Raw genomic sequence first — 27283 nt, 5'->3', positions numbered from 1 at the left:
TTTTGTTTTTTTTTTTTTTTTTTTTTTTTTTTTTTTTTTTTTTTTTGGATTTTGGGGGAAAAGGTGTAAAAATCAAAGTTTTCAAGTCCATTTAAGTGGTTGTTATGATTCATGTATTGAAATGGAAAATTTTTTATATCAGTTTATTTTGACATATCATTACAAGGTCATCACTAAAGTTATATATATATATATATATAAGTAAGCCTTCGTCACATAATGTCATACCAAAGCAAATTATTAATTCAAAATCAAATAATATACATCTTAATATCATCATTATATAACATAACTATGAAGTATGGCATAATGACCCATATATTAAAATCAAATAATTATGATGACATTATACATCAACAGCCATCTAATAAGTATATAGTGTATACGAAATCAACTGTATTAAATTTACAGCTATTAACCCATGATAATGATACATTAAAAGTCTTCACACAATATTCAAGAGTTACTGACTTTTGTATGTTGTGAGTTGTGTGATACCTATGTGTGTTAGCCAGTGTTTGTCTTTCTCATAAAATAAAATAAAATAAACCTTTTAAAGTCATTGAAGAATGACTTTAAAAGTCATTGAAGAAGTCATTCTTTTAAATGTGAGAAGAATGACTTTAAAAGTAAGAATGACTTTTAAAGTCATTATTCTCACTTTAGAGGTAGTGTTGATTTGAAATATATAATTTTTTATAAAAGTATTCAACATTACGAAGGAGATGACAATGAATCCTAGACTAGGTAAATTCATCTTTATTATTCAGTATAAAGTATAAACCACGTTTTCTTTCCTGCTTTGTTTCCAAGATCAATTATTGACTTATTTCTTTGAAGTTTTTTGGAGCTTTAAAGGGGTAGATGATCTTTAATATGTAAATCGCTTAAATTTATTACTGTTTTCTTTAATTCCTTTTCGTTTGCTTTTTCTTTGATCTCATTGAATGCAAGTACTCATTTGTAGTCTTACACACAGATAAACGCTTGCATACAAATGGCTCTTAAAAATACAATTATAAATTTTCTTTTCGGCACCTTTTTCTGGTCACTGCTGGGTGTATTTACTCTTAGCAATGGTGGTGATAGTGATATCTCTTGCTTGAAATCCATTAAAGAGTCACTCAAAGACCCTTTTAATCGCCTTAAATCTTCTTGGAATTTCTCCAAAATTGGAGAAGGTTTCTACTGTTGATTTTTTGGGGTCCAATGCTGGAATTCTGGGGAAAGCAAAGTTGTATCTATCCAACTTTATAACATGAGCCTCAAGGGCCAATTCCCTCAGGGCATTGAGAACTGCAAATCCTTACAAGGTCTGGACCTGCCATTCAATAAGCTCTCTAGTGCCATCCCCTCTAACATATCAACAAGGCTTCCTTATGTGACATTACTTGATCTCTCTAGAAACAATTTCTCTGGTGAAATCCCAACAGATATTGCAAATTGTGTTTGTCTGAATTTCCTTAAACTTGATCACGACAGGCTGACAGGTCAATTACCTCAGCAACTTGGCCAGCTCACTTGAATCAAGAACTTTATCGTTGCTTACAATTTTTTGTCAGGACTAGTACCAAATTTTACCGTTCCCAATGTCATGAAAGAGAGCTACGCGAATAATAGCGGACTTTGTGGAGGGCCTTTGGAACCTTGCAAAGAGCTTGGAAGGAAATCAGATGAGAGTCATGAGACTTTTAAAAGTGGGTTTATTGTTGGTTATGCAGGTTCTGCAGTTTCAATTGTAACTATTTTCATGTCCTATTGTGTGCCTTGGGAGCAAATGAAGAAGAGGAAAAGGATGACCCTCAAGAAGAATAATAAGAGAAGGAAACTCATAAGGTGACCAAATTGCTTCCTTCAAAGCTCCAATGGAAAAGCTGCAAACAGGTTCTCAGTTTGTCTCTCCTTTTCTCTTTCTTTGCAGATTTAGATCAAATAACAAAACAGACAAAACTGTCCATTATAGTTTTCAAATCTTCAATTGCAATTAGCCTTGAACTCTTTTGGCTGTTTTTATCGTATGCTTTCATACTAATGGAGAGTAACTTGTTCCACAGATCTCTACTTTGAAGAGGTGGGTTACTAGAATGACTTTTGCAGAGCTTAATAAGGCAACTGACAAGTAGTAACAGTGGATTTGCTAAGAAGATTGCCTCTGCCTCCAAGAGTTTATTTTAATAAAGGACTCCTTCAGTTGCTTGTAATTGGGAGACTAGGTTGTTGTTATCTTTTGTTATTAGACTGTTATATTTATCTAGGATTGGTGTTATAGCTATTATCTAGTTTAGCCAAAGTTTCGGTTAAAGTAAAATAGCTGTCATTGTTATCAGTTGTGGTTATTTGGTATGTATTTAAGTTAAATCATGATGAATAAGAGGCAACAGAGAATTAAACCAAAATTTCCTTTCCTTTTCCTCATTCTTAGAGATTAGTCATCTCGAATAGACTACAATTCCATTAAACTAACTTGGACAGATCAGACAACATCGTTGGATTAGGAAAGATGGGAATAGTATATAATGTTACACTGCCCAATGGTCTGTTTCTTGCTGTTAAGAGACTATATGACTCTCAACAGCAGGAGAAACAATTCATGTGTGAGTTAACAATTCTAGGTAGATTGAGTCATTATCAAGTAAAGTTTATTTGTTTAGCATAAATAGTTTTGTTTTTATAAGCTCCTGTATTTACACGTAGCATCAAGTATTGGTCCAAAGATCTCGCAGGTGTTCCAAGCTCATTTAGGAGATTTTCTAGGTGAGCCAAAAGTCGACGAATTTTTCCTCTTCCTATAAATTTCATTCTTAACATGTGGGATAGGACTCTATTTTATTCTCGTAGAAGATTTTTCATCTCTTGGTAGCCTCCTCACGTTCCCTCATAAAGCATTCATTATTGATTGGATACAAAATGACTAGTTTCCCCTCCAATCCTCCTTTTCTTTTCTTTTTCTTTTTTCCTTTTTTCCTTTGTTGGCTTCTTCTCTCTTGTTTGGGCTTGGTCCACATAATGAAAGGAAGCATTTTAATCAATTTTGATCTTGATCCAGCCGTGGGCCTTGGCAGACTAAACTAACTTAGTGGTCCCAAGTTAGCCAATATCATTAGATGGCCTTGTGAATTTGCTGCCCATATTAGTGATACTTGGGGCTGATTGCTTGGGGGCCAAGATTAGCCCATCTCACATACTGACCTCCCCAAAATTCGTGGGGGCAGTTTATGGGTTACAGACCTTTGGGTTGAATTTTGCGAGCCAATTTTAGATTAATTCCCAAGTGTTGATTTCCATGGGCTGTGGGTTTTATTAGTGGGTCTCTGGCTTTAAGTGGCTTTGTCTATTTTTTGAGATAAGCATTTTCATAGGCCCAAAGACGTGCAAAAAATAAGGTCAACGTACATTTAATTTCTAGATTCAACCATAACATTAAAAATGAGTGATTATTTTTCTTTGCTTTTTCTATGATCTGATCGTATTTAAAAATTCTAAAACATGCGCTTCCTTGCAAATTAGCTATCACAATAACAATGTAATGAAATCTAACAATAATCCTTTGTTTTCCATCCGCTCATAGTGCAACCAAACATAGTGTACTGTTAGTCTAGTTTGATGGGTTGGTTTATTGTTGGCAAAATTTGCTGAATTGTACGTTTTTAGGAAAGTTCTAGGTGGATAGCATGAGGGCGAAATTATTTAGTTATGTAGACTTTTTTTTGAAGTTGAATTTGTCAAACTTGAGTTCTAATCCAAAATCGAGCTTATCAAACTCGAGTTTCAATTAGTTTAGATTGCGTGGCAATCTGACGTTGTATAAAAAATTGGAACTCAAGTTTGATAAACTTGAATTTCAAAAAAAATCTCATAACTAAATAACTTTAGTCGCATGTCATTTCCTAAAATTTTCCTCAAAAAGTACTATCTAGCAAGTATTGTCTTTATTGTTTCACTTGAATTACATTGGTAAATACTAGTGAATAGATTATGTTTGTATAAGTTCAAGATTTTGCTATAACATAGAAACTGAATTTGATTATTTTGCAATGCTCTTTCTATGATCTGATAATACTTAAAAATTTATAAAACATTGGCTGCCCTCGCAAGTTTGCTATCACAGTTTCAGTGGTGTGACACCTAAGAACAAACACTCTTGCAAGTAATAATCAAACTCACCAAGCAAATTCTACTCAATTATTTAAATAGTAGTAGTAGAAGTTAGAACAAAGACTATAAGACCTTTGATTGAAAATTAGGCCGGCGAATTAGAAGTTAGCATCAGAGAAAGACAGAGTGCTCAAATTTGGGCGTGGCACATGGCACATGGGCAAAGAGTGAGACGGCAACGGAGACGGGATCTTGTGGGTCCCTCGGCCTACTATTTGTCTCACTCACATTGGAAACGCACATGTCAATGTAGAGCATCATTGGAGAGTGACCACTACGTGCTTGAAAGCTTGCGTGAGGTTGATGTAGCTCAACTACAACTTATAAACTAAGGTTAAATTAAAAGAGTGTGAAGCACGCTGTGATTAAAGCATTTACAACTGAACGGAGTGGTAAAAAAAAAATATTTTATTATAAAAAGTTACTTTATTTATTTTTATAATTTTATTTTATAATTTATTTAACATTTCAATTTTTATTTTTGACATCATATTCAATACTATTCAATTTTTTTTTATTAATTTCACTCTATTTCTCTCTCTTCCTTACTACCTCTCTCACTGCATATCAGTCTCTCTCTCTCTCTCTCTCTCTCTTCACTCACAAATCAAACCCTATAGCCAAAAAAAAAAAATCAACCACATAAGCCACCATCACCACAACCACAGCATCAGCCACTATCAACACAAACCCATACCAGAAATTAGATCAAAAAATAAAAACTTGCAACCCACTGTGATACCACCGGCACAACTCGCTACAACTCACCACCACACCTAACCAACTCACCACCACAATCTATCACACCATAAACCAAAACCCACCATCACAAGACCCACCACAACCCATGACATTCGTGCCACCACGACCACTACATCACCTCACACCCACTAGTATCCTATAGCCCATCGATCCACAACCCACAATGTCTCTATTACAAGAATGCCTCCACCAACATACGAGAGAGAGAGAGAGAGAGAGAGAGAGAGAGAGAGAGAGAGAGAGAGAGAGAGAGAGAGAGAGAGAGAGAGAGAGAGAGAGAGATTTTATATCAGTTTATTTTGACATATCATTACAAGGTCATCACTAAAGTTATATATATATATATATATAAGTAAGCCTTCGTCACATAATGTCATACCAAAGCAAATTATTAATTCAAAATCAAATAATATACATCTTAATATCATCATTATATAACATAACTATGAAGTATGGCATAATGACCCATATATTAAAATCAAATAATTATGATGACATTATACATCAACAGCCATCTAATAAGTATATAGTGTATACGAAATCAACTGTATTAAATTTACAGCTATTAACCCATGATAATGATACATTAAAAGTCTTCACACAATATTCAAGAGTTACTGACTTTTGTATGTTGTGAGTTGTGTGATACCTATGTGTGTTAGCCAGTGTTTGTCTTTCTCATAAAATAAAATAAAATAAACCTTTTAAAGTCATTGAAGAATGACTTTAAAAGTCATTGAAGAAGTCATTCTTTTAAATGTGAGAAGAATGACTTTAAAAGTAAGAATGACTTTTAAAGTCATTATTCTCACTTTAGAGGTAGTGTTGATTTGAAATATATAATTTTTTATAAAAGTATTCAACATTACGAAGGAGATGACAATGAATCCTAGACTAGGTAAATTCATCTTTATTATTCAGTATAAAGTATAAACCACGTTTTCTTTCCTGCTTTGTTTCCAAGATCAATTATTGACTTATTTCTTTGAAGTTTTTTGGAGCTTTAAAGGGGTAGATGATCTTTAATATGTAAATCGCTTAAATTTATTACTGTTTTCTTTAATTCCTTTTCGTTTGCTTTTTCTTTGATCTCATTGAATGCAAGTACTCATTTGTAGTCTTACACACAGATAAACGCTTGCATACAAATGGCTCTTAAAAATACAATTATAAATTTTCTTTTCGGCACCTTTTTCTGGTCACTGCTGGGTGTATTTACTCTTAGCAATGGTGGTGATAGTGATATCTCTTGCTTGAAATCCATTAAAGAGTCACTCAAAGACCCTTTTAATCGCCTTAAATCTTCTTGGAATTTCTCCAAAATTGGAGAAGGTTTCTACTGTTGATTTTTTGGGGTCCAATGCTGGAATTCTGGGGAAAGCAAAGTTGTATCTATCCAACTTTATAACATGAGCCTCAAGGGCCAATTCCCTCAGGGCATTGAGAACTGCAAATCCTTACAAGGTCTGGACCTGCCATTCAATAAGCTCTCTAGTGCCATCCCCTCTAACATATCAACAAGGCTTCCTTATGTGACATTACTTGATCTCTCTAGAAACAATTTCTCTGGTGAAATCCCAACAGATATTGCAAATTGTGTTTGTCTGAATTTCCTTAAACTTGATCACGACAGGCTGACAGGTCAATTACCTCAGCAACTTGGCCAGCTCACTTGAATCAAGAACTTTATCGTTGCTTACAATTTTTTGTCAGGACTAGTACCAAATTTTACCGTTCCCAATGTCATGAAAGAGAGCTACGCGAATAATAGCGGACTTTGTGGAGGGCCTTTGGAACCTTGCAAAGAGCTTGGAAGGAAATCAGATGAGAGTCATGAGACTTTTAAAAGTGGGTTTATTGTTGGTTATGCAGGTTCTGCAGTTTCAATTGTAACTATTTTCATGTCCTATTGTGTGCCTTGGGAGCAAATGAAGAAGAGGAAAAGGATGACCCTCAAGAAGAATAATAAGAGAAGGAAACTCATAAGGTGACCAAATTGCTTCCTTCAAAGCTCCAATGGAAAAGCTGCAAACAGGTTCTCAGTTTGTCTCTCCTTTTCTCTTTCTTTGCAGATTTAGATCAAATAACAAAACAGACAAAACTGTCCATTATAGTTTTCAAATCTTCAATTGTAATTAGCCTTGAACTCTTTTGGCTGTTTTTATCGTATGCTTTCATACTAATGGAGAGTAACTTGTTCCACAGATCTCTACTTTGAAGAGGTGGGTTACTAGAATGACTTTTGCAGAGCTTAATAAGGCAACTGACAAGTAGTAACAGTGGATTTGCTAAGAAGATTGCCTCTGCCTCCAAGAGTTTATTTTAATAAAGGACTCCTTCAGTTGCTTGTAATTGGGAGACTAGGTTGTTGTTATCTTTTGTTATTAGACTGTTATATTTATCTAGGATTGGTGTTATAGCTATTATCTAGTTTAGCCAAAGTTTCGGTTAAAGTAAAATAGCTGTCATTGTTATCAGTTGTGGTTATTTGGTATGTATTTAAGTTAAATCATGATGAATAAGAGGCAACAGAGAATTAAACCAAAATTTCCTTTCCTTTTCCTCATTCTTAGAGATTAGTCATCTCGAATAGACTACAATTCCATTAAACTAACTTGGACAGATCAGACAACATCGTTGGATTAGGAAAGATGGGAATAGTATATAATGTTACACTGCCCAATGGTCTGTTTCTTGCTGTTAAGAGACTATATGACTCTCAACAGCAGGAGAAACAATTCATGTGTGAGTTAACAATTCTAGGTAGATTGAGTCATTATCAAGTAAAGTTTATTTGTTTAGCATAAATAGTTTTGTTTTTATAAGCTCCTGTATTTACACGTAGCATCAAGTATTGGTCCAAAGATCTCGCAGGTGTTCCAAGCTCATTTAGGAGATTTTCTAGGTGAGCCAAAAGTCGACGAATTTTTCCTCTTCCTATAAATTTCATTCTTAACATGTGGGATAGGACTCTATTTTATTCTCGTAGAAGATTTTTCATCTCTTGGTAGCCTCCTCACGTTCCCTCATAAAGCATTCATTATTGATTGGATACAAAATGACTAGTTTCCCCTCCAATCCTCCTTTTCTTTTCTTTTTCTTTTTTCCTTTTTTCCTTTGTTGGCTTCTTCTCTCTTGTTTGGGCTTGGTCCACATAATGAAAGGAAGCATTTTAATCAATTTTGATCTTGATCCAGCCGTGGGCCTTGGCAGACTAAACTAACTTAGTGGTCCCAAGTTAGCCAATATCATTAGATGGCCTTGTGAATTTGCTGCCCATATTAGTGATACTTGGGGCTGATTGCTTGGGGGCCAAGATTAGCCCATCTCACATACTGACCTCCCCAAAATTCGTGGGGGCAGTTTATGGGTTACAGACCTTTGGGTTGAATTTTGCGAGCCAATTTTAGATTAATTCCCAAGTGTTGATTTCCATGGGCTGTGGGTTTTATTAGTGGGTCTCTGGCTTTAAGTGGCTTTGTCTATTTTTTGAGATAAGCATTTTCATAGGCCCAAAGACGTGCAAAAAATAAGGTCAACGTACATTTAATTTCTAGATTCAACCATAACATTAAAAATGAGTGATTATTTTTCTTTGCTTTTTCTATGATCTGATCGTATTTAAAAATTCTAAAACATGCGCTTCCTTGCAAATTAGCTATCACAATAACAATGTAATGAAATCTAACAATAATCCTTTGTTTTCCATCCGCTCATAGTGCAACCAAACATAGTGTACTGTTAGTCTAGTTTGATGGGTTGGTTTATTGTTGGCAAAATTTGCTGAATTGTACGTTTTTAGGAAAGTTCTAGGTGGATAGCATGAGGGCGAAATTATTTAGTTATGTAGACTTTTTTTTGAAGTTGAATTTGTCAAACTTGAGTTCTAATCCAAAATCGAGCTTATCAAACTCGAGTTTCAATTAGTTTAGATTGCGTGGCAATCTGACGTTGTATAAAAAATTGGAACTCAAGTTTGATAAACTTGAATTTCAAAAAAAATCTCATAACTAAATAACTTTAGTCGCATGTCATTTCCTAAAATTTTCCTCAAAAAGTACTATCTAGCAAGTATTGTCTTTATTGTTTCACTTGAATTACATTGGTAAATACTAGTGAATAGATTATGTTTGTATAAGTTCAAGATTTTGCTATAACATAGAAACTGAATTTGATTATTTTGCAATGCTCTTTCTATGATCTGATAATACTTAAAAATTTATAAAACATTGGCTGCCCTCGCAAGTTTGCTATCACAGTTTCAGTGGTGTGACACCTAAGAACAAACACTCTTGCAAGTAATAATCAAACTCACCAAGCAAATTCTACTCAATTATTTAAATAGTAGTAGTAGAAGTTAGAACAAAGACTATAAGACCTTTGATTGAAAATTAGGCCGGCGAATTAGAAAGTTAGCATCAGAGAAAGACAGAGTGCTCAAATTTGGGCGTGGCACATGGCACATGGGCAAAGAGTGAGACGGCAACGGAGATGGGATCTTGTGGGTCCCTCGGCCTACTATTTGTCTCACTCACATTGGAAACGCACATGTCAATGTAGAGCATCATTGGAGAGTGACCACTACGTGCTTGAAAGCTTGCGTGAGGTTGATGTAGCTCAACTCCAACTTATAAACTAAGGTTAAATTAAAAGAGTGTGAAGCACGCTGTGATTAGAGCATTTACAACTGAACGGAGTGGTAAAAAAAAATTTTATTTTATTATAAAAAGTTGCTTTATTTATTTTTATAATTTTATTTTATAATTTATTTAACATTTCAATTTTTATTTTTGACCTCATATTCAGTACTATTCAATTTTTTTATTAATTTCACTCTATTTCTCTCTCTTCCTTACCACCTCTCTCACTGCATATCAGTCTCTCTCTCTCTCTCTTCACCCACAAATCAAACCCTATAGCCAAAAAAAAAAAATCAACCACATAAGCCACCACCACCACAACCACACCAGCATCAGCCACTATCAACACAAACCCATACCAGAAATCAGATCAAAAAATAAAAACTTGCAACCCACTGTGATACCACCGTCACAACTCGCTACAACTCCCCACCACACCTAACCAACTCACCACCACAATCTATCACACCATAAACCAAAACCCACCATCACAAGACCCACCACAACCCATGACATTCGTGCCACCACGACCACTACATCACCTCACACCCACTAGTATCCTATAACCCATCGATCCACAACCCACAATGTCTCTATTACAAGAATGCCTCCACCAACATACGAGAGAGAGAGAGAGAGAGAGAGAGAGTTGAGAACTTAAGACTCGAGACCTGGGATTGAAGGAGAGAGAAAAGATAGAGTTAGTGAAGAGAAAGAGAAAGGAAAATAAAATAATAAATTTTAGGTTTACCAACAAGCTATAGTAAGTTGTATAAGAGCATCCACATTGTGGAGACAAAAATTTAGCTATTTAGCACCTACAAAAGTCACTTTATCTATTTTACCTTTTCACTTCACAATACATTCAATATCAATGGATCTATATTTTTAGATATTTCATTAAAATAATATAAATAACTCATTAAAATAAAAAAAAAAATTTTGATAGGTAATAAAACTTTTATTGAAAAAATTGAACATCATGTTCACGATGGTGAACACTTAGAACAATGAAACAAATACATGAAGATCAAGAGCTACAGGAAATAAAAACTAAAAAATCAGATACAGCAGTGCAATTTGTCCACCCCCAAACACGAGCCCAAAGAAACAAAGTACGAAAAATTGAACATTTTAAATGTTCCAACATTCTCGCCTTATCTTCAAAAATGCGGGCGTTACGTTCCTGCCAAACTAGCCAAACAAGCCGGGACCATATTCCAAATGGATGAACGATGCTTTCCAATCCAATTTCTCCAAATAAAGAAAAAAGAGTTCACTGACCTTGGCATTACCCATTGAATCCCAAACATGGCAAAAACTTCACACCATAAGGCATGAGAGAACTTATAGTGAAGAAGAAGGTGGTCCACTGATTCCCCATCGCAGCAACATAAACAACATCTATTGACCAAAAACTGACATTTCTTAATAAGATTGTCAATGGTGAGTATCCCATCATTTGCTGCTGTCCATAAGAAGAAAGACACCTGTTTAGGCACCTTATTTCGCCATATACACTCCCAAGGAAAATCATCAGTGATAGGACTAGATAATAGCTTATAAAAGGAGCGCACATCAAAAACACCAGATGTAGTCAATCGCCAGACTAACTGATCTCCCCCCTCACCCCTCGGCATAGAGGAATAAATAAGCTCAAAGAATGAGTAGACAGTGGTTATCTGCCAATCCTGAGGACCATGACGAAACAATAAATTCCAACTCCTACCTCCTTCTGAATTTGATACAACCAAGTCAGATACCCATGCTTCTTTAGAGACTGAGCAAGCATACATAGAAGGGAAGAGTTCCTTCAACGAAGTAGGCCCACACCATGGGTCATGCCAAAAACGAACACGGCTGCCCTCCCCCACATTATACAGAATCTGGCTAAAGAATTTTCCTGTTCCTTCTGTGATACTCCTCTACATCCCACACCCGTGAGCACCTTTTACCCCTCTAGTGTACCAGCCTCCTCTTGCCTCCCCATATTTGTCTGCTATAACCTGACGCCATAGTCTATGATTCTCTCTCCCAAAACGCCACAACCACTTCCCAAGCAAAGCCTTGTTAAACAGCCTAACCCTCCGGATTCCCAAACCACCACATTCGACGGGCAAGCATACCTTATCCCATGCAACTAAAGGATACTTAAAGACCTCCGCTGAGGCGCCCCAAAGGAAATTCCTCTGAGTCCCTTCAATTCTTGCTGCCACAGCCTGAGGGATAGTAAACAACGATAAAAAGTAAGTGGAAGACTCGATAGGGTACTCTTTAACAAAGTAAGCCTACCTCCTTTCGACAAGTAAAGTCTTTTCCATCCAGCCAGCCGTTTTTCCATCTTTTCTATAATAGGATTCCAAATGGATGAATCCTTATAGTGTGCCCCGAGAGGCATGCCCAAATATCTCATGGGCAGAGTGCCCACCTTGCAGCAAAGGATACGAGCCAAACCATTCAAATTCCCAACATCACCAACAGGAACAATCTCACTCTTGCCTACATTAACTTTCAAGCCTGTAATGGCTTCAAAGAAGATCAACACCATTCGCACATATCATAACTGTTCCCTAGAAGCATCACAAAACAAAATAGTATCATCAGCAAAAAGAAGGTGAGAGATATGGATACCCCCATGACTATGGGACCCCGCTTGAAATCCACAAAGAAAACCACCATTTTCTGTCCTCTTCAATAGCCTACTCAACACCTCCATCACCATGAGAAATAAAAGCGGAGACAAAGGATCCCCTTGGCGAAGACCACGAGAACTACCAAAGAAACCCGCAGGAGATCCATTAACCAGAACTGAAAATTTAACTGTAGAGATGCATGCCTTAATCCACCTACTCCACCTTGCCCCAAATCCCATCCTTTCCATGAGATAAAATAGTGCATTCCAATTCACATGATCATAAGCTTTCTCAATGTCCAGCTTAATTATAACACCAGGAACACCACTCTTCAACCTGCTGTCTAAGCATTCATTGGCGATTAAAACCGAATCCAGGATTTGTCTCCTTCCCACAAAAGAATTTTGAGAGTCAGAAATCAATTTATCCAAAACCCCTCTAAGTCTATGAGCCAGCACCTTAGCCAAAAGTTTATAAAGGCTACCCACGAGACTAATAGGACGAAAGTCTTTGATATTTACTGCATTGGTCTTCTTGGGGATCAAACAAAGAAACGTGGCATTTAGAGATTTCTCAAAAACGCATTGACTGTGAAAATCTTTGAAGAAAGCCAAAACATCCCCTTCTAAAACACTCCAGCATTTTTGAAAAAAAGCCATAGTAAACCCATCTGGCCCAGGGGCCTTATCACCTTCCGCCTCCTTAAGAGCCTCAATAATCTCCTCCTTCTCAAACTCTCTCTCCAACATATCCCTCTCAGTTTCATCTAGACAAGTGAACTCTAACCCATCAATAGTAGGTCTCCAAGCTTCCGGTTCCTGATATAATCTCTTATAAAAACCCACCACCTGATCTGTAACAACTGACTCCTCCTCAAAGAGAACGCCATCCACCTCCACTCCTCTAATCTGATTGTTTCGCCTATGGGAATTGGCAATTCTATGAAAGAACCGTGTGTTGTTATCACCTTCTTTGATAAAAAGAGCCTTGGATTTCTGCCTCCAAGAAATCTCTTCCAAAGAAGCCAAATAGTCTAAATCAGATATAACCACTAACCTTCTATTCCAGTCCTCTTGAGTCAACATCTGCATCTCTTCTCTCCTATCAATGTCTAAGAGCTCAGTCAATAAACTCTTTTTTCTAAAAGCTACATCTCCAAAAACATGCTTGTTCCAATGCTTCTAATCCCTTTTAAGGGCTTTTAACTTACAAACTAGAATGTAACTTGGAGGTCCCACAAAATGATAACCATTCCACCACTGACGAACCTTATCCATAAAACCCTCCACCTTTAACCACATATTTTCAAATCTAAAAGGGCTCTTCCCCCTTGACATACCACCCGCCTCCACTAGCAAAGGACAATGATTCGACACCACCCTAGGGAGAGTCCTTTGAGTCACATCTAAGAAATGCTCTTCCCAATCTGCTGTCATCAAAACTCTATCAAGTCTGGACATAGAAGGATTATCTGCCGAGTCTCGAACCCAAGTATATTCACCTCCTACCAAAGGCAAATCAATCAGCGAATGTTTTGCAATGAAATCCGAGAAATTAAACATAGCTGGACTAAAAGAATTACAGCCAAGTCTCTCACCGGGGTAACGAATAACGTTGAAATCACCAAATAGGCACCAAGCCCCAGCCCACCGTGATCTCACTAAATCTAATTCAGCCCACATTGCATCCCTAAAACTTCCATCAGTCGGTCCATACACCCCTGAACAAATCCATTCAAAGCCATCTGACACTCCCTTCAACAAAACTGAAATTGAAAAACTACCAACCACTAAATCTACTCTCTCAAATACCCTTCTATCCCACATCAGAATGACACCACCAACTGTATGTATGGCATCTAAGGCCCCCCAATCTACAAAAGGGCTACCCCAGAGGCTTTTTACCAAGCTGGAACTGGTGTTATCCAGTTTAGATTCTTGAAAACATACGATATCACACTTCCATTCCCTTAAAAGATTCTTCACAACATCTCTCTTATGAGGATTATTTAAGCCCCTCACATTCCATGACAAAAATTTTTAAATTCATTTACCAACAAACGAACCCGAAATAGAGGATTTCAAACAGCCTCTAGAACTTCTACCAGAATGCCCATCATAATTAATAGAAGAGAACAAATTTCTTAACTCCCTCATCCCCTTTTGGGTTGAATTGCTTACCCGACGAGAAGTAACAGCAGTTGCTTGCTGCTCCCAAACCCTCTCAAGTTTTAGAAAAAAATCAATACATTGTCTTTCACAACAATCAATTAGGAAACCCACAAAAGCACCAAAACCGCCAATCATCCTTCTCACCCATTCTGAAGGCTCCAAAACCTCTTCCACTGAACACCCATCTGAACCAGAGATGAGATCATGAAAACCTTTTAGATCCCACAGAGCCAGAGGTGTAATGACCTCAGGATTGACAGCCTCCTCACCCTTATCCGAAAACAAAGAGTCATCCCAATTCAGTCTAGGAACCTCAGAATCAATCAAACCACGACCCACCTCAAAAATAGAAAAATTCAAGTCTGAACCCACCACCAATTGGCTCTGAACCTGAACTGGACATCCAGAATTATCAACGGTTGTCGAACAATCTCCGCCTGAGGTATCGGCAACCAACAACCCAGACCCTTGACCCAACATACGATCAGCGACATCAGGGGATTGGGCCGGTTCTCTATCGGCGCTCAAAACTGCCTCCACAAAAGTACCGTGCTCATCTGAACCCGAAATAGGAACATCGAGCTTCGTGACATTAACGATAGAGCAGCTTCGTCTCTCGCCGGAGCTCTGGATCTCCCTTGCCTCTTCCTTGTGATTCCCTGGTTCCTCATCGGACTTCGTTTCAGCAACAGGAACTCCACCCAGTTCATCGCCGGAGCATGGGGACTCCCCTTTCTCTTCTTCGTGTGTTCCTGATCCTTCCCCAGTCACCCACTCTATATGTTGCAAGTCAACGGACCCATCGTCAAAACAGACTTGACTTGAAATGTCTAATGAGGGCTGGCCCGACCCATTCTCACGATTGGGTTGGTGGGCTGGATCAGGTCTGCTTACAATGGGCTGTTTACCCCAAGAAATGGTCCTCTTACTCTCACCCATTAAGTCAATAGAAATTTTTAAACAAAAGTGGGCCTGGGTCCATTTTAAATGATTAGCACGTACAGGCCTGCCAGCTGTTGACACACTAGCAGAATTTGACTTATTAGAAACATCAAATCCCCCCAAAGACTCAAACTTATTGCACTGACCCGTTATATTTGGAATATGCTTCACAAAACGAAAATTACTCCCTTTATTTTCGTGGCCGTTTAATTTTTTCCAAACTTGGGATTTTTGCATGTCAACTGCTTTTTCAAACTCTCCGCCTCCGGCCACCACTTTTTTCTCCGGTCCAGCAGTCGTCTTTCCCAAAAAATAGTCACGTAATCTTCTTCCAAACAACGTCCACCCACCTATCTTGGTCCCCTCTGGAATCCGTAGGCAACCCCTTCTTGCACCATTGTGGTATTCAGAGATTTCCACAAATAAGCTTCCCTTGTTAGATCTACTAGCAAACTCCAAAAGTTTATAGTTCTCACGTAAACGTTTGAAAAATGGTTGTTTTCGAAAGTTCCACTGATCAAGGTCTGCCAAACAAGCAATAATCAAATCCAAACCCAACTGACCCACCCTAATGGAGCCATGGAACTTACCCCGTCATTCATGAATAGCATAGGAGTCTATTCTACCACCTTCGAAAGCTAAAGAAAAAACCTTTGAGTCAATACAAAAGAAAGCAGAAATCCTTTCTGACTCCCCTGATTGAGGTTTAGGCTTGGGCTGCTGAGGTTTGGGTAGTTGTGTGATAATAGTGTGCTTGGATTGTAAGGTTGAGGGGTGTGAAACATTGGATACAGGTAGTGAGGGGATTGGTGGTTGTGGTCCCTGGCCAAAGGTCGGCCAAAAAAAATGTGGTGGTGTGAAAGGTAGAAGATGGCCAAAAGGTAGAGAAGGGTAATATGAGTTATAAGGATGGCAAGTTGGTAGTGTTGATGGTGGTAGTGATGGTGTATATGGATGATTAAGTCGGACAGGTTGTGGTGGAGGGGGTTGTGGATATGGTGGTGGTGGTAGCAGGGTAGGGCGAGGTGGAGGATAGGTCATGGTCAGGTATCGCTTCATGAACTCGCATTGTAGAAGTAACTCATTAAAATAAAATAAAACATATCTACCATAAAAACCTTTCAACAGTCCACAAACACCTCCACCATCACTCCACCACCACTTCACTGCCAACACCAAAAATAGCCACAACCACTCCACCTCCACTCCACTGCCAACACAGCCACAACACAGCCAAAACCAAACTCAACACATCCCACGACAACCACAACCATAACTCACTTCTACAACCAAACCCATAGCCAAAATCAAACCCACAGACAAAATCAAACACGAAACCACCACTAAAACAGCCACCAAACCACCATTTCAACCACAACCCACAGTCACAAACAAACCCACAAACAAAATAAAAAATTAAACCACCACCACCATAGCCACTGCAGGAAGAATATTTGTTTTGACACTAATATTTTCTGAAAAATAATTCATTTTCCAAATTATATTTTCTATAATACTATTTCATTTTCATATGTTTGGTAACAACCTTAAAATGAGTCATAAAAAAAAAAACAAAAACAAAAACAAACAAACTATCTATTAACTTCTTTTATTTAATTTCGAGTTAGATAAAATTATTTTCTTTATTTAATTTCACGTGAGATAAAGTTATTTTCTAGAAATTTTTAGTAAAAAACTACTCTATCTCATACCAAACTAAATAAAAAAAAAAATTTCCTTTGACCCTTTTTTATACTACAAAATATAGAAAAATGCAAAATCCTATATCCAAATAAGATTTTTCATTAAAACAAAGGAAGGCTTTAAGTTAAAGAGATATTTATTTATTAAATTTTAATTTTTTTATCACTCCTCAATGCATTGAGATTTACTGGATTCCTGCTTAACAGATGCTGAAATGCACTTGGACGCGGATTAACAAAAGTCATGAACTAAAACACGTGGTACTATGAAGAACGGGTTGGTTGGTTACTTGCTTTTATCTTTTTCTTCAAAAGTCACAAAGTATGAACATAAATTTGACGCGTGAAAAGCTGAGCTGTGCAAAGTGCAAAACAGTCCGGAGACAGCGGAGGGTTCGTTCACATCAGAGAATAGACACACTTTGAAAATCACAAAAAAAGGAAATCTACCTTAAGGTTACTACATCTGCTTTTCGTGGACTCTTTCTTTTTTTGATTTGCTAATTGAACAAGCTACTCTGGATAAGGTGGGGCTAGATGTAATTAAAACTTAAAAGGCCAAATGTTTTTTTTTTTCTTTTTTATAGATAAAATATTATTTTAATTTCTAAACTTTATCAAAAATTTATTTTCCATCCTTAAATTTTAAAAAGTTCTTTTTTATTCTTAAACTTTGTAAAGAGTTTTTTCAATAATTTAGACTAAAATAAGGATGAAAATAGAACTTTTTAAATAAATTTAGAGATAGAAAACAAATTTTTAGTAAAGTTTAAGTACATAAATAAAACATTTTCAATAATTTAGAAACGAAAAATAAACTTTTCAATAGTTTGAAGACGAAAAATGAACTTTTTAAAGTTTAGAGAAGAAAAAACAAACTTTTTGTAAAGTTTAGGGACCAAAAAAATATTTTTATCTTTTTTTTTTTGTATTTTAGTAAATCTAAAAAAAGCCTCTAAATATCACAAATGGGTACTCCTTGGCGTATTTTATTTTTATTTTTTTATTGGATTTTGGGGAAAAAAAGTGTAAAAATCAAAGTTTTCAATTACATTTAAGTGGTTGTTATGATTCATGCATTGAAATAGAATATTTTGGTATCAGTTTATTTTGACATATCATTTCAAGGTTATCACTAAAGTTATATATATATATATATATAAGTAAGCCTTTGTCACATAATGTCACACCAAAGCAAATTATTAATTCAAAATCAAATAATATACATCTTAATATCATCATTATATAACAAAACATGTGATATACAAGTTTAAAAAAAAAACATTTTCTTAATGAAAAATCATGTCATATATGAGTAAAGCAAACAAGGAGAACATATTTTTAATGAAAAATAATAATAAAATGTCATATGTGAGTAAAGTAATAAAACCTTACTGACTAGAAGTTAGTGGAAGGGACCAAAATGGACAGAATCAACTAGAATTGGTCAAAATTTAAAACAAGATGGAAGTGAGGTGTAATTTATACCCATTCACTAACCGAAATAAATTTTTTTGATCATTTCAGCCATAGCATAATGGAATTGATAGCATTGATAAATTATTAAAATAAAAAAAATAAATAAAAAATAAAAAGCTTCTATAGCTAAAAAATTGCACATTAGTTAATAAATTGTATAATTAATCAAACGTATAATGAAATTAATGTGTTTGAATAAATAATTTGTAGGCAAAATTTAGCGGATTGATAGAATTTAAATTTTTATCCAATGAACTTCTTTGTTTGTTGTGTCAGAGGAAAAATTATAAATTTCATGAGGAAATTTAATCGAAGGAGTGAGAGGGTTTAAAATTTATCAAATTTTCCCATTTACTCTATCACCCAATCACTCAATATCTCCTTCTCATCTCCCTGTCCAATCTAAGCTTGAGCAACCTAGCTCTACTTTAGAGTGGATATTCTAGCTATCATCATCGTAGACAAAGTTCAACCTCAACTTCAAGCATATACATTTATCAAGAACACAACTCGTTCATCAAAAAAAAAATCAAGAACCCAACTCATTGGTTTTATCCCCACTGAGATACGACTGGTTTTTTACAGCAAGAGGCGGTCGACAATGGATTTAAAGTCTCAAGAACCGATCCTTTCAATTCAAGCATCAGTTTTCCCATATTGGAATATGACATAACCGAACCAAGTAGGGCCGTAAATGAGCTAAGTTTTATTGAGTAGCGTGTGTTTGAACTTGAGCTTGTGAAAAAGCCAAAAAGTTTGAGCTCGGCTTGGCTTGATTATTTAGTCAAGCCAAGCTCGAGCTTCATATCAAGCTCAAACTCGAGCTCAAGTTAAGCTTTTTAGCTTGGGATCCAAAAAAATTGCATTATCAAATGCTTATATCACCAAAAATAAAGTAAACAAATATACATACATACATACATACATACATATATATATACTCATTTAATCATGCTTCTAACACCTGTGATTAGAATTTGTTCAAATTACAACTTTACATAATTAAATCCATCCATCATCATTTATTATCTATAGCTTGAGTAATTATTCAAAATACAATCTTTACATCCACATTTGTCATTTGTACAACTATAATCTTCACAAATCTAAATAAATTAACATTCCAAAACATATGTGTAATGTCATAATAATAAGTTTATTTAGTAAACATATATCAAGCTATAAACGAGATTAAGTTCGACATGTTTTGTATCGAGCCTTATTGTTCACGAGCTTGTTCACAAACAATTTTTTTTGCTTGAGCTCATCTTATTTATCAAACAAGCCTAAAACTAAGGCTTAAGCTTGGTTTATTTGTAAACAAATGAACATGAACGAGCTTTTTATCGAGCCGAGACCAAGTTGTTCATGAACGCCTTGGTTCGTTTACAGCCCTAGAACCAAGCATCAGAGATCTCAAAGGGCTTTCAAACCAAGTAGAAATCTAATGAAATCTACCTAAATTAAGTAGAGACTTGTTGCCTTTCGTCATCTATCATTGTCGACTTCCAACTACATTCAACCTCCACACTTGGATGATTGCATGTTCGAGATCATAACTGTTCGTGGTCGATGGTGGTTTTTTATGTTATCCACCCAATGTGGCTAGGTTCAATTTCGATTTGAGCTCCAAATTGACTTGGCTCAACCCATAGACAAGGCTACCAGCCACTCATATCGTCCATATCAACTTGTTGATGTTGTATCCACAATAAAAACCAACTAGTCCTTGCCAACAAAAAATAAAAATAAAAAAATTTATTAAACTTTAATAACCGTAGGGGAGGAATCATTTAAGTTTTTTTTTTTTTGGTTACACATTTAAAAGTGACCCAAAATGTTAGCTACATTTTTTGACCTAGGGGTTGGATAATTAATTAACTTACCTTATGACATAAAATAATTATAATAATAAAAGATGTCCTTGTGTAACAGTACAAGAAACACTAATGGAGAATCCAACTCCGGATCAACATATAATAACAAAACATTGTACATAATATCTCCTCACCTCCAATTATCAAAGAATTAAATATAGTAATACCCAAGTAGTACAAGTCGGTGCATTACAAACATGTCTTCCCCACCATCTACCTCACAACCCACCATGAAGTCATGAACTCACTCCTCCCATCCCATCCATCTTCCTCTGCCTCTGGCCTCTTTCACTTCTCTCCCTATTTTCCCTCTCTCTCTCTCTCTCTCTCTATCCTTCTCTCCCTCACAACAAAAATTCACACATTGATATATAGAATTTTGTAGATCTCTTCCCACAGATACAACCTTACCTACACCAAAAACAAAAAAAAAGAACACATTTTTAGATTTGAGACACAGAGAGTGTGTGTGTGAGAGAGAGAGACATCATGGGACAAGAGAACATAACTCAGAAGAGAAGCAGCGGCGGTGGAGGACCGGGTGGTGGGCTACCGACAACCACCGCGAACGGAGGAAGAGGGCGCAGTAGTACGCTGTTGCCACGTGGCAGACAGCTCCACAAGACCTTCAACAACATAAAGATCACCATCCTATGTGGTTTCGTCACCATCCTCGTACTCCGTGGCACCATCGGCATCGGCAACCTCGGCTCCTCCGGCGATGACGCAATGAACCAGAACATCATCGAAGAAACCAACCGCATCCTCGCCGAGATCCGGTCCGACTCTGACCCATCTGACCCGGTCAACGAACCCGAATCCTTCTTCAGCGTAAACGACACCTTCGCTCTCGGACCCAAGATCTCTACCTGGGACCAAGACCGCAAAACCTGGTTAGATCAAAACCCTGAGTTCCCTAACCATATTAACGGTAAGCCTCGTATCTTGCTCGTTACTGGGTCTCCTCCTAAACCTTGTGATAACCCAATTGGTGACCATTACTTGTTGAAAGCTATTAAGAATAAGATTGACTATTGTAGACTTCATGGGATTGAGATTGTTTATAATTTGGCTCATTTGGATAAGGAATTAGCTGGGTATTGGGCTAAATTGCCGTTGCTTCGACGGTTAATGTTGTCTCATCCTGAGGTCGAGTGGATTTGGTGGATGGATAGTGATGCGCTTTTTACAGATATGGTTTTCGAGATTCCACATTCTAAGTATGATAATTATAATTTGGTTGTTCATGGGTACCCGGATTTGATGTTTGAGCAGAAGAGTTGGATTGCTTTGAATACGGGTAGTTTCTTGTTTAGGAATTGTCAATGGTCCTTGGATTTGCTTGATGATTGGGCGCCAATGGGGCCTAAAGGGCCGGTTAGGGAGGAGGCCGGGAAGATTTTGACGGCAAATTTGAAGGGGAGGCCGGCTTTTGAGGCGGATGATCAGTCTGCGTTGATTTACTTGTTGCTTTCGAAGAAGGATCGGTGGATGGATAAGGTGTTTCTGGAGAATTCGTATTATTTGCATGGGTATTGGGCGGGATTGGTGGATAGGTATGAGGAGATGATTGAGAAGTATCATCCGGGATTGGGGGACGAGAGGTGGCCATTCGTGACCCATTTTGTTGGTTGCAAGCCTTGTGGTAGCTATGGGGATTATCCAGTTGAGAGGTGTTTGAGTAGCATGGAGAGGGCATTTAATTTTGCGGATAACCAGGTGCTGAAGCTGTATGGGTTTAGGCATAGGGGATTGTTGAGTCCTAAGATCAAGAGGATCAGGAATGAGACAGTTGCTCCTTTGGAGGTTGTGGACCAGTTTGATATTCGGAGGCACCCTGTGCAGGGAAGCAGTAAATCACTGAGCTAGCGAGTAAAACATCTTCAGTGTGTGATAATTGGTAGGTAATTATGTAATTCCTTAGATAAAAAAAGCAAAATTAAATTTGATAACATTCTATGTCTAAGTGTTTTTGTTTGTTATGTTGGTACTGTTGTCAGGAACCATAGCATAGAATTCTTTTTTAAACTTAAATTCTTCTTTTTGATTTGCAATGTACTGCCTGTTTCAATTTTTTGTTTCACTGGCAAGAACCATTAATGTATTTTGCACATTTTCATTTAAAAGTATACAATATGAATATTTTATTTCAGTATCTGTTTTATTGGGCTAGTAGACTGATTGTTTTAATCAAGAGGAAGCAAGAGAATCTCCGAAGCCCTATGATATTGATGTACATAGTTGGAACTAGGGAGCTGTTGAGATATGCCAAGGCTCTTCTCTTGTAGTCTCTGCATGTGACATATCTGACACTCCCATCCCCAACTTGAAGATGCTTTTCAATGGAATTAGATAGCTTTCAACTGCAGGGGTGTCTTATTTAGAAGTAAATAATTTTTATAGTGGTCTAACATCCATGAAGGTTCTTATTATCTTGCTCCTAAATGCAGCTATTTGCTCTGTAGTCGCTGAAACCTAGGAGATCTTCAGCATTTGGTTTTTGTGTCTTACAGACGGCAGTTAGATTAAAAATTTAATTGTAGCAAAACTAGGAAGTAGATCTTTACCATTTAAATTCTAACCTTGTTGAAGTTATTTTTTCTTAGTCTTATGCATGACATTATGACCCTGATTACATCCTATGCCAAACTGAGTACTTCTAATTGAGAATTATCCCTATTAAATTCATTTGTGACTACACACTAATCTTTGTTCCATATACCTGCATCCAACTCAGTAGCAAATTCTTAAGTACAGAAAGAAGTGGATGTGGGCTAGAAACTGCTTGCATGGTAACTAGTAATTTAATCTGCAACTTAGTAAGGATTAATTATTTTCTACTGGTTTCTTGATAGATCCTTCAAATATGTGTTAACACATTGAACTCCAAGACATCTGACCCGTGCCACATGGATTTTGAATATAAGTTGTTCATTTTAATGGGAAGGTTACTTTGGCTTGTGTTCTGTTTTTGTCTGATTATTAGCGTCTTCTCTATTTTATGTGGGAGACAAAGCTGATAAAGGCAGGTATCATATATTTTGTTCTTCTCTCTTCCTTTGTGGCTTGAAAATAGAACAGGAGTGGACAAGAAATAGTTATAAGTATCAGTTTTGATCCTCTTTACAATGGAGTAGATGAATGATTTTTAATACGCTCCAGCCTACTGGTATGAAGTCTTAATTGTAAAATTTGGTTGCAATTCATGGTCTTTTTTTGTATCAGTATTTGCATTACAGCCCCTGATATTCTATTCTGAGGAGAAAACCTTTGAAAATTATCATAAGTCTTCCAGTACATAATTCTAAACTTTATGGTCGGAATTTTTAGTATTGGCATGGGTGGCTTGCATTGTTTCTCTTGGTTATATTATGTATTTACTGTTTTTGTTTTTTTTTGATAGGATGTATTTACTGTTTCTATTGCTTAGTGTTAAGCTGAAATCAATGGTTGAATTGTTATGAATAAAAGAGATTATTGTTTCTCCTGTCTCTTGCTTTTTTGAAGCTGACATATGCATCAAAAGGGATTGTTGAGAAGTTTGACAGCAAGCTTTTTAATCCAAAACAAAAACTCTTTGTCCAGACCAAGTTATTATAAAACAAGTGCAAATTTGGAACTTAATGCACAAGCATTAAATAATTAATTAAGAAACGGATTGGGTGAGAATGGGCTGAATCTATCTCGTCATTGACCTAAAGGGTCTGCAAAAGTGCTAAACATGCAAAGAATCTGTAGATAAGAGCATATCAAACTAGGGCTCAAAAATAAAGTATGATGTATCATAACCTTGTAAAATACCAGAACTGGTTCCATTGGATTGAATAATATATTATGTTAAGAGTACTAGAAATCTCAGATCCCCTGATCAGCTTCATTAATTCATGAAAAGCTTAAAGATGTCAGATGCTGATCCCTTAATGTATTAGTCAGAACTATGTCGTTTTGGACTTTGGTTCTCTTCTTTATTCAAGACTCATTTCTAGAAACACTCTGCTTAGTGCTCAAGTCTGGTGTGGCTTCAGAGTTGTTCTTCAAGCTTCTAGTTCTTAGTTGATAATTCGAGAATTACAGATAGTTAGTTATAAAAGTTGTTATGAGTTTGTTAGAATAGAATCTTCTAGAAGGTTCTAGTCTTTATCTATTCAGATGTATATAAATAGAGTGCCTTGTAATATATGAGTTGAGCTTGCTTAATCAATTTTCTTCTTTTCAGAAATATCTCTCTCTCTCTCCTTTTTCTATTATAGTTTTCTGCCATTAGTAACCACCTTCAAGCTCCAAAATCTCACTAGCACGTTCTCCTTTAATGGTGCTTGCTTAGCAGTCCAGCGTTTATGTTCCCGCACACATCGTGTAATTGATTATTAGTTTTCTCTAATATTTCAATAAGTTTTACCAAAAATTTTGTAACTTAACTAATTGACATCTCAATTTTCAATAGAAACATTCAGAATTCAGATTTCCACCCCCAATTATCGATGTATAAAAAAGATATTTCGATAAATTTCATTGTAAACAATTGTAATCTTTAGTTATTTTATATATAGACAAAATAAAAATACAATAAGAGTAGTATGGTGATTTTGATCATACTATATATATGTGTTTACAAATTAAAAATTGGAAATTACATGATATAGTAGCTAAGATAGATAGGCATGTTTCATGCCTACTAAAAAAATGCATATATCCTTCAATTACGTTTTTTTTTTTTTTTTTTTTTTTTTTTTTTTAACATTCTTGATTGTGTTACTAAAATTCCCCCCCCCCCCCCCCTTTTTGTTGGATATGATTTCAATTGTTGCAAAAACAAATAAATTTGAGTAAAAATGCCATATTTCAAATAAGTTGTTTCTCACATAAAAAAACCAATTGTTTTTCATATAAATCTTAGAAAAATGATATTAAAATTTCATTATGCTTAAAATAATTAATATAACAAAATAACCATATTTATTATATTAGTAATCTCCTTAATTATATAGAATACATATTAATGTGTTAGTTCCACACGCGCACGCTTGCACACACACAAAGGAGTTAAGAAATTTAAAGGATTAAGATTGATTTTAATGAATTCATAAATATTTTTTATTTTTTTTATAGTTTTTGTGATAATTGTTGTCAAAGCAACTAAACATGAGTAAGAATGTCATATTCTAAATTTATTATTATTATTCTAACTAAAAATTGTGATGCTCATTTTTGGGAAGCTTGGTAGAAGGAAGAAGCCTAACAATATGGACAGAGAAGAGTTAGTGAATGGATAGGAAAAAAAAAAAAAAAAAAACATTAGGCCCAAGTGGCAGGAATAATGGATTATAGGCCCATAAATAAACAAACGGGTCTTGAGAAAGCAAACGGGCCTAAAGGAGTCTGGAGAGAGAGAGAAGTAGCAAACTCATGGGCAGTATTTGATATAAAAAAGTGAGAATGAGCCACAGTAAGACCGAAGTAATGCAAGTAAAGAAAGTAAGGTGCTGATGGAAAACCCATGAGCTCCAAGGATGAAGGATAAGGTAATTGGACTAGGGAAGCCCCAAAAGAGTTAGTAAAAGTTTATGGGAACGCAGAATTAGAAAAAGGGGCCGAGGATGCCCAAGAGAAAAAATAAATGGGACACAGGAGCCCACAAGCAATGTAATAAAAAGCCTAATGATCATATTGAGTCATTGAGAGAAGAATAAGCAGCAGACCCAAAGAGGCCTAGCAAACTTGGGTCGAATAACATCACAACAGGAATGACAGAGTGGTACGGTAGGAAATGGTAGCAAGACTGCAGAAATGAATAAAAAAGTAGGTTGAAGGAAGAAGAGCCCACAATCAAGCAAAGCCTAGCCCTTAAAGGGAGCAGGTCATAAAGAATGAAAAATCAAAAAATAGCTGGGTGCCATAAAAAGTCAAAAAGGGGTGGTAGAATGTGCAGATGAGTCTCCAGACCACAGCAAACACATGAGCAGCAGGTAGGTTTTGGACATATACAGAAGTGGAGCACGCACAAAGCCCAGACATCATTAGCCTATACCCAGCCAATATAGGAAGTGGTGGGTCATGGGTCAGAGGTAAAAGAGCATGGTCTGGTGGTGGGGAGAGGGGAAAAAATATTCTAGGGTTCCTGCTCAGGCTCTTTTGGGGGAATGTCCTGCTGGGATGACATACCACCCAAAAGAAGTAAGGATGAGTTGAAACCACTAGGTGCATGCCATGAGGGATAAGGAGAGAGAGAACACCCATATCGTAGCAGGTAAGAATGCCACAGTAAACAAACAAACAAAATAGTCTTCTTTGTCTTGTAATGGGGAGTGGCACAGCCAGCATAGATAAGCGGTGGTGGCTGGACAATTGACAAACCAGTGATGGTTGACAAGGACATGCAGACCAGACAAAAGTAGTTAAAGGCTAAAATGGTAAAAGCCAGTCATGATAGACATTATATAAAGGACCCTTGATGTGCACAATAGAGGGGATCATGATCATAGTAATAATAACCTCTAGGAGAGAATCACAATAAGCAAGCACTGAGAAAGGAAAAGAGAAAAAGAAAGGAAGAATTAGACATAACAAAAAAAACAAAGAGTATAGAATGACAGGTATGCACCAATAGGTTAATCCCCTCTCTCCCTCTAAAGCTCTACTCTCTATCAAAGGCAAATGATTCTTTTGGGCATAAGCCATTTAGGCCTATTCCCTCAAAGCAATTAATTTCTTTCTAGGGAGATTATTCTCATTGAGGAAATGGTTCCCTTCTTGGTTTCGGCACTGTAATATAATTTGGCACGGCAGATTAATATTTCCATCTTTGATTCAACAAACTCATTACTATTTCTTCCCCACTTATTTTTGCTATTTCATGTATAGGGCACTCCTTGTCGCTCTCCTTTGTTTATTCTATCTAAGTAGCGAACGTATTTCTTTTGT

The 27283-nt window shown here is 36.4% G+C and overlaps 1 protein-coding gene and 2 long non-coding RNA genes across 3 annotated transcripts; all 3 read left to right on the top strand.

Moving 5' to 3' along the window:
• The first annotated feature begins 862 nt into the window (after positions 1 to 862).
• Positions 863 to 2396, top strand: LOC136064603 (uncharacterized). Its single transcript, XR_010626223.1, has 2 exons — positions 863 to 1884; positions 2055 to 2396. It is a non-coding gene; the product is annotated as an uncharacterized LOC136064603 (long non-coding RNA).
• A 3534-nt stretch (positions 2397 to 5930) lies between these two features.
• Positions 5931 to 7464, top strand: LOC136064598 (uncharacterized). Its single transcript, XR_010626222.1, has 2 exons — positions 5931 to 6952; positions 7123 to 7464. It is a non-coding gene; the product is annotated as an uncharacterized LOC136064598 (long non-coding RNA).
• A 13030-nt stretch (positions 7465 to 20494) lies between these two features.
• LOC112023026 (probable xyloglucan 6-xylosyltransferase 5) lies at positions 20495 to 22514 on the top strand. Its single transcript, XM_024055641.2, has one exon. It carries the CDS (start codon positions 20852 to 20854, stop codon positions 22229 to 22231), a length of 1380 nt encoding a protein of 459 aa, XP_023911409.2. The 5' UTR covers positions 20495 to 20851; the 3' UTR covers positions 22232 to 22514.
• Positions 22515 to 27283: the final 4769 nt, after the last annotated feature.

The sequence above is a fragment of the Quercus suber genome, unplaced genomic scaffold, assembly GCF_002906115.3.
Source record: "Quercus suber isolate HL8 unplaced genomic scaffold, Cork oak 2.0 scaffold_24, whole genome shotgun sequence".
NCBI classification, from domain to species: domain Eukaryota; kingdom Viridiplantae; phylum Streptophyta; class Magnoliopsida; order Fagales; family Fagaceae; genus Quercus; species Quercus suber.
This window is presented reverse-complemented; position numbering and strand designations above follow the sequence as displayed.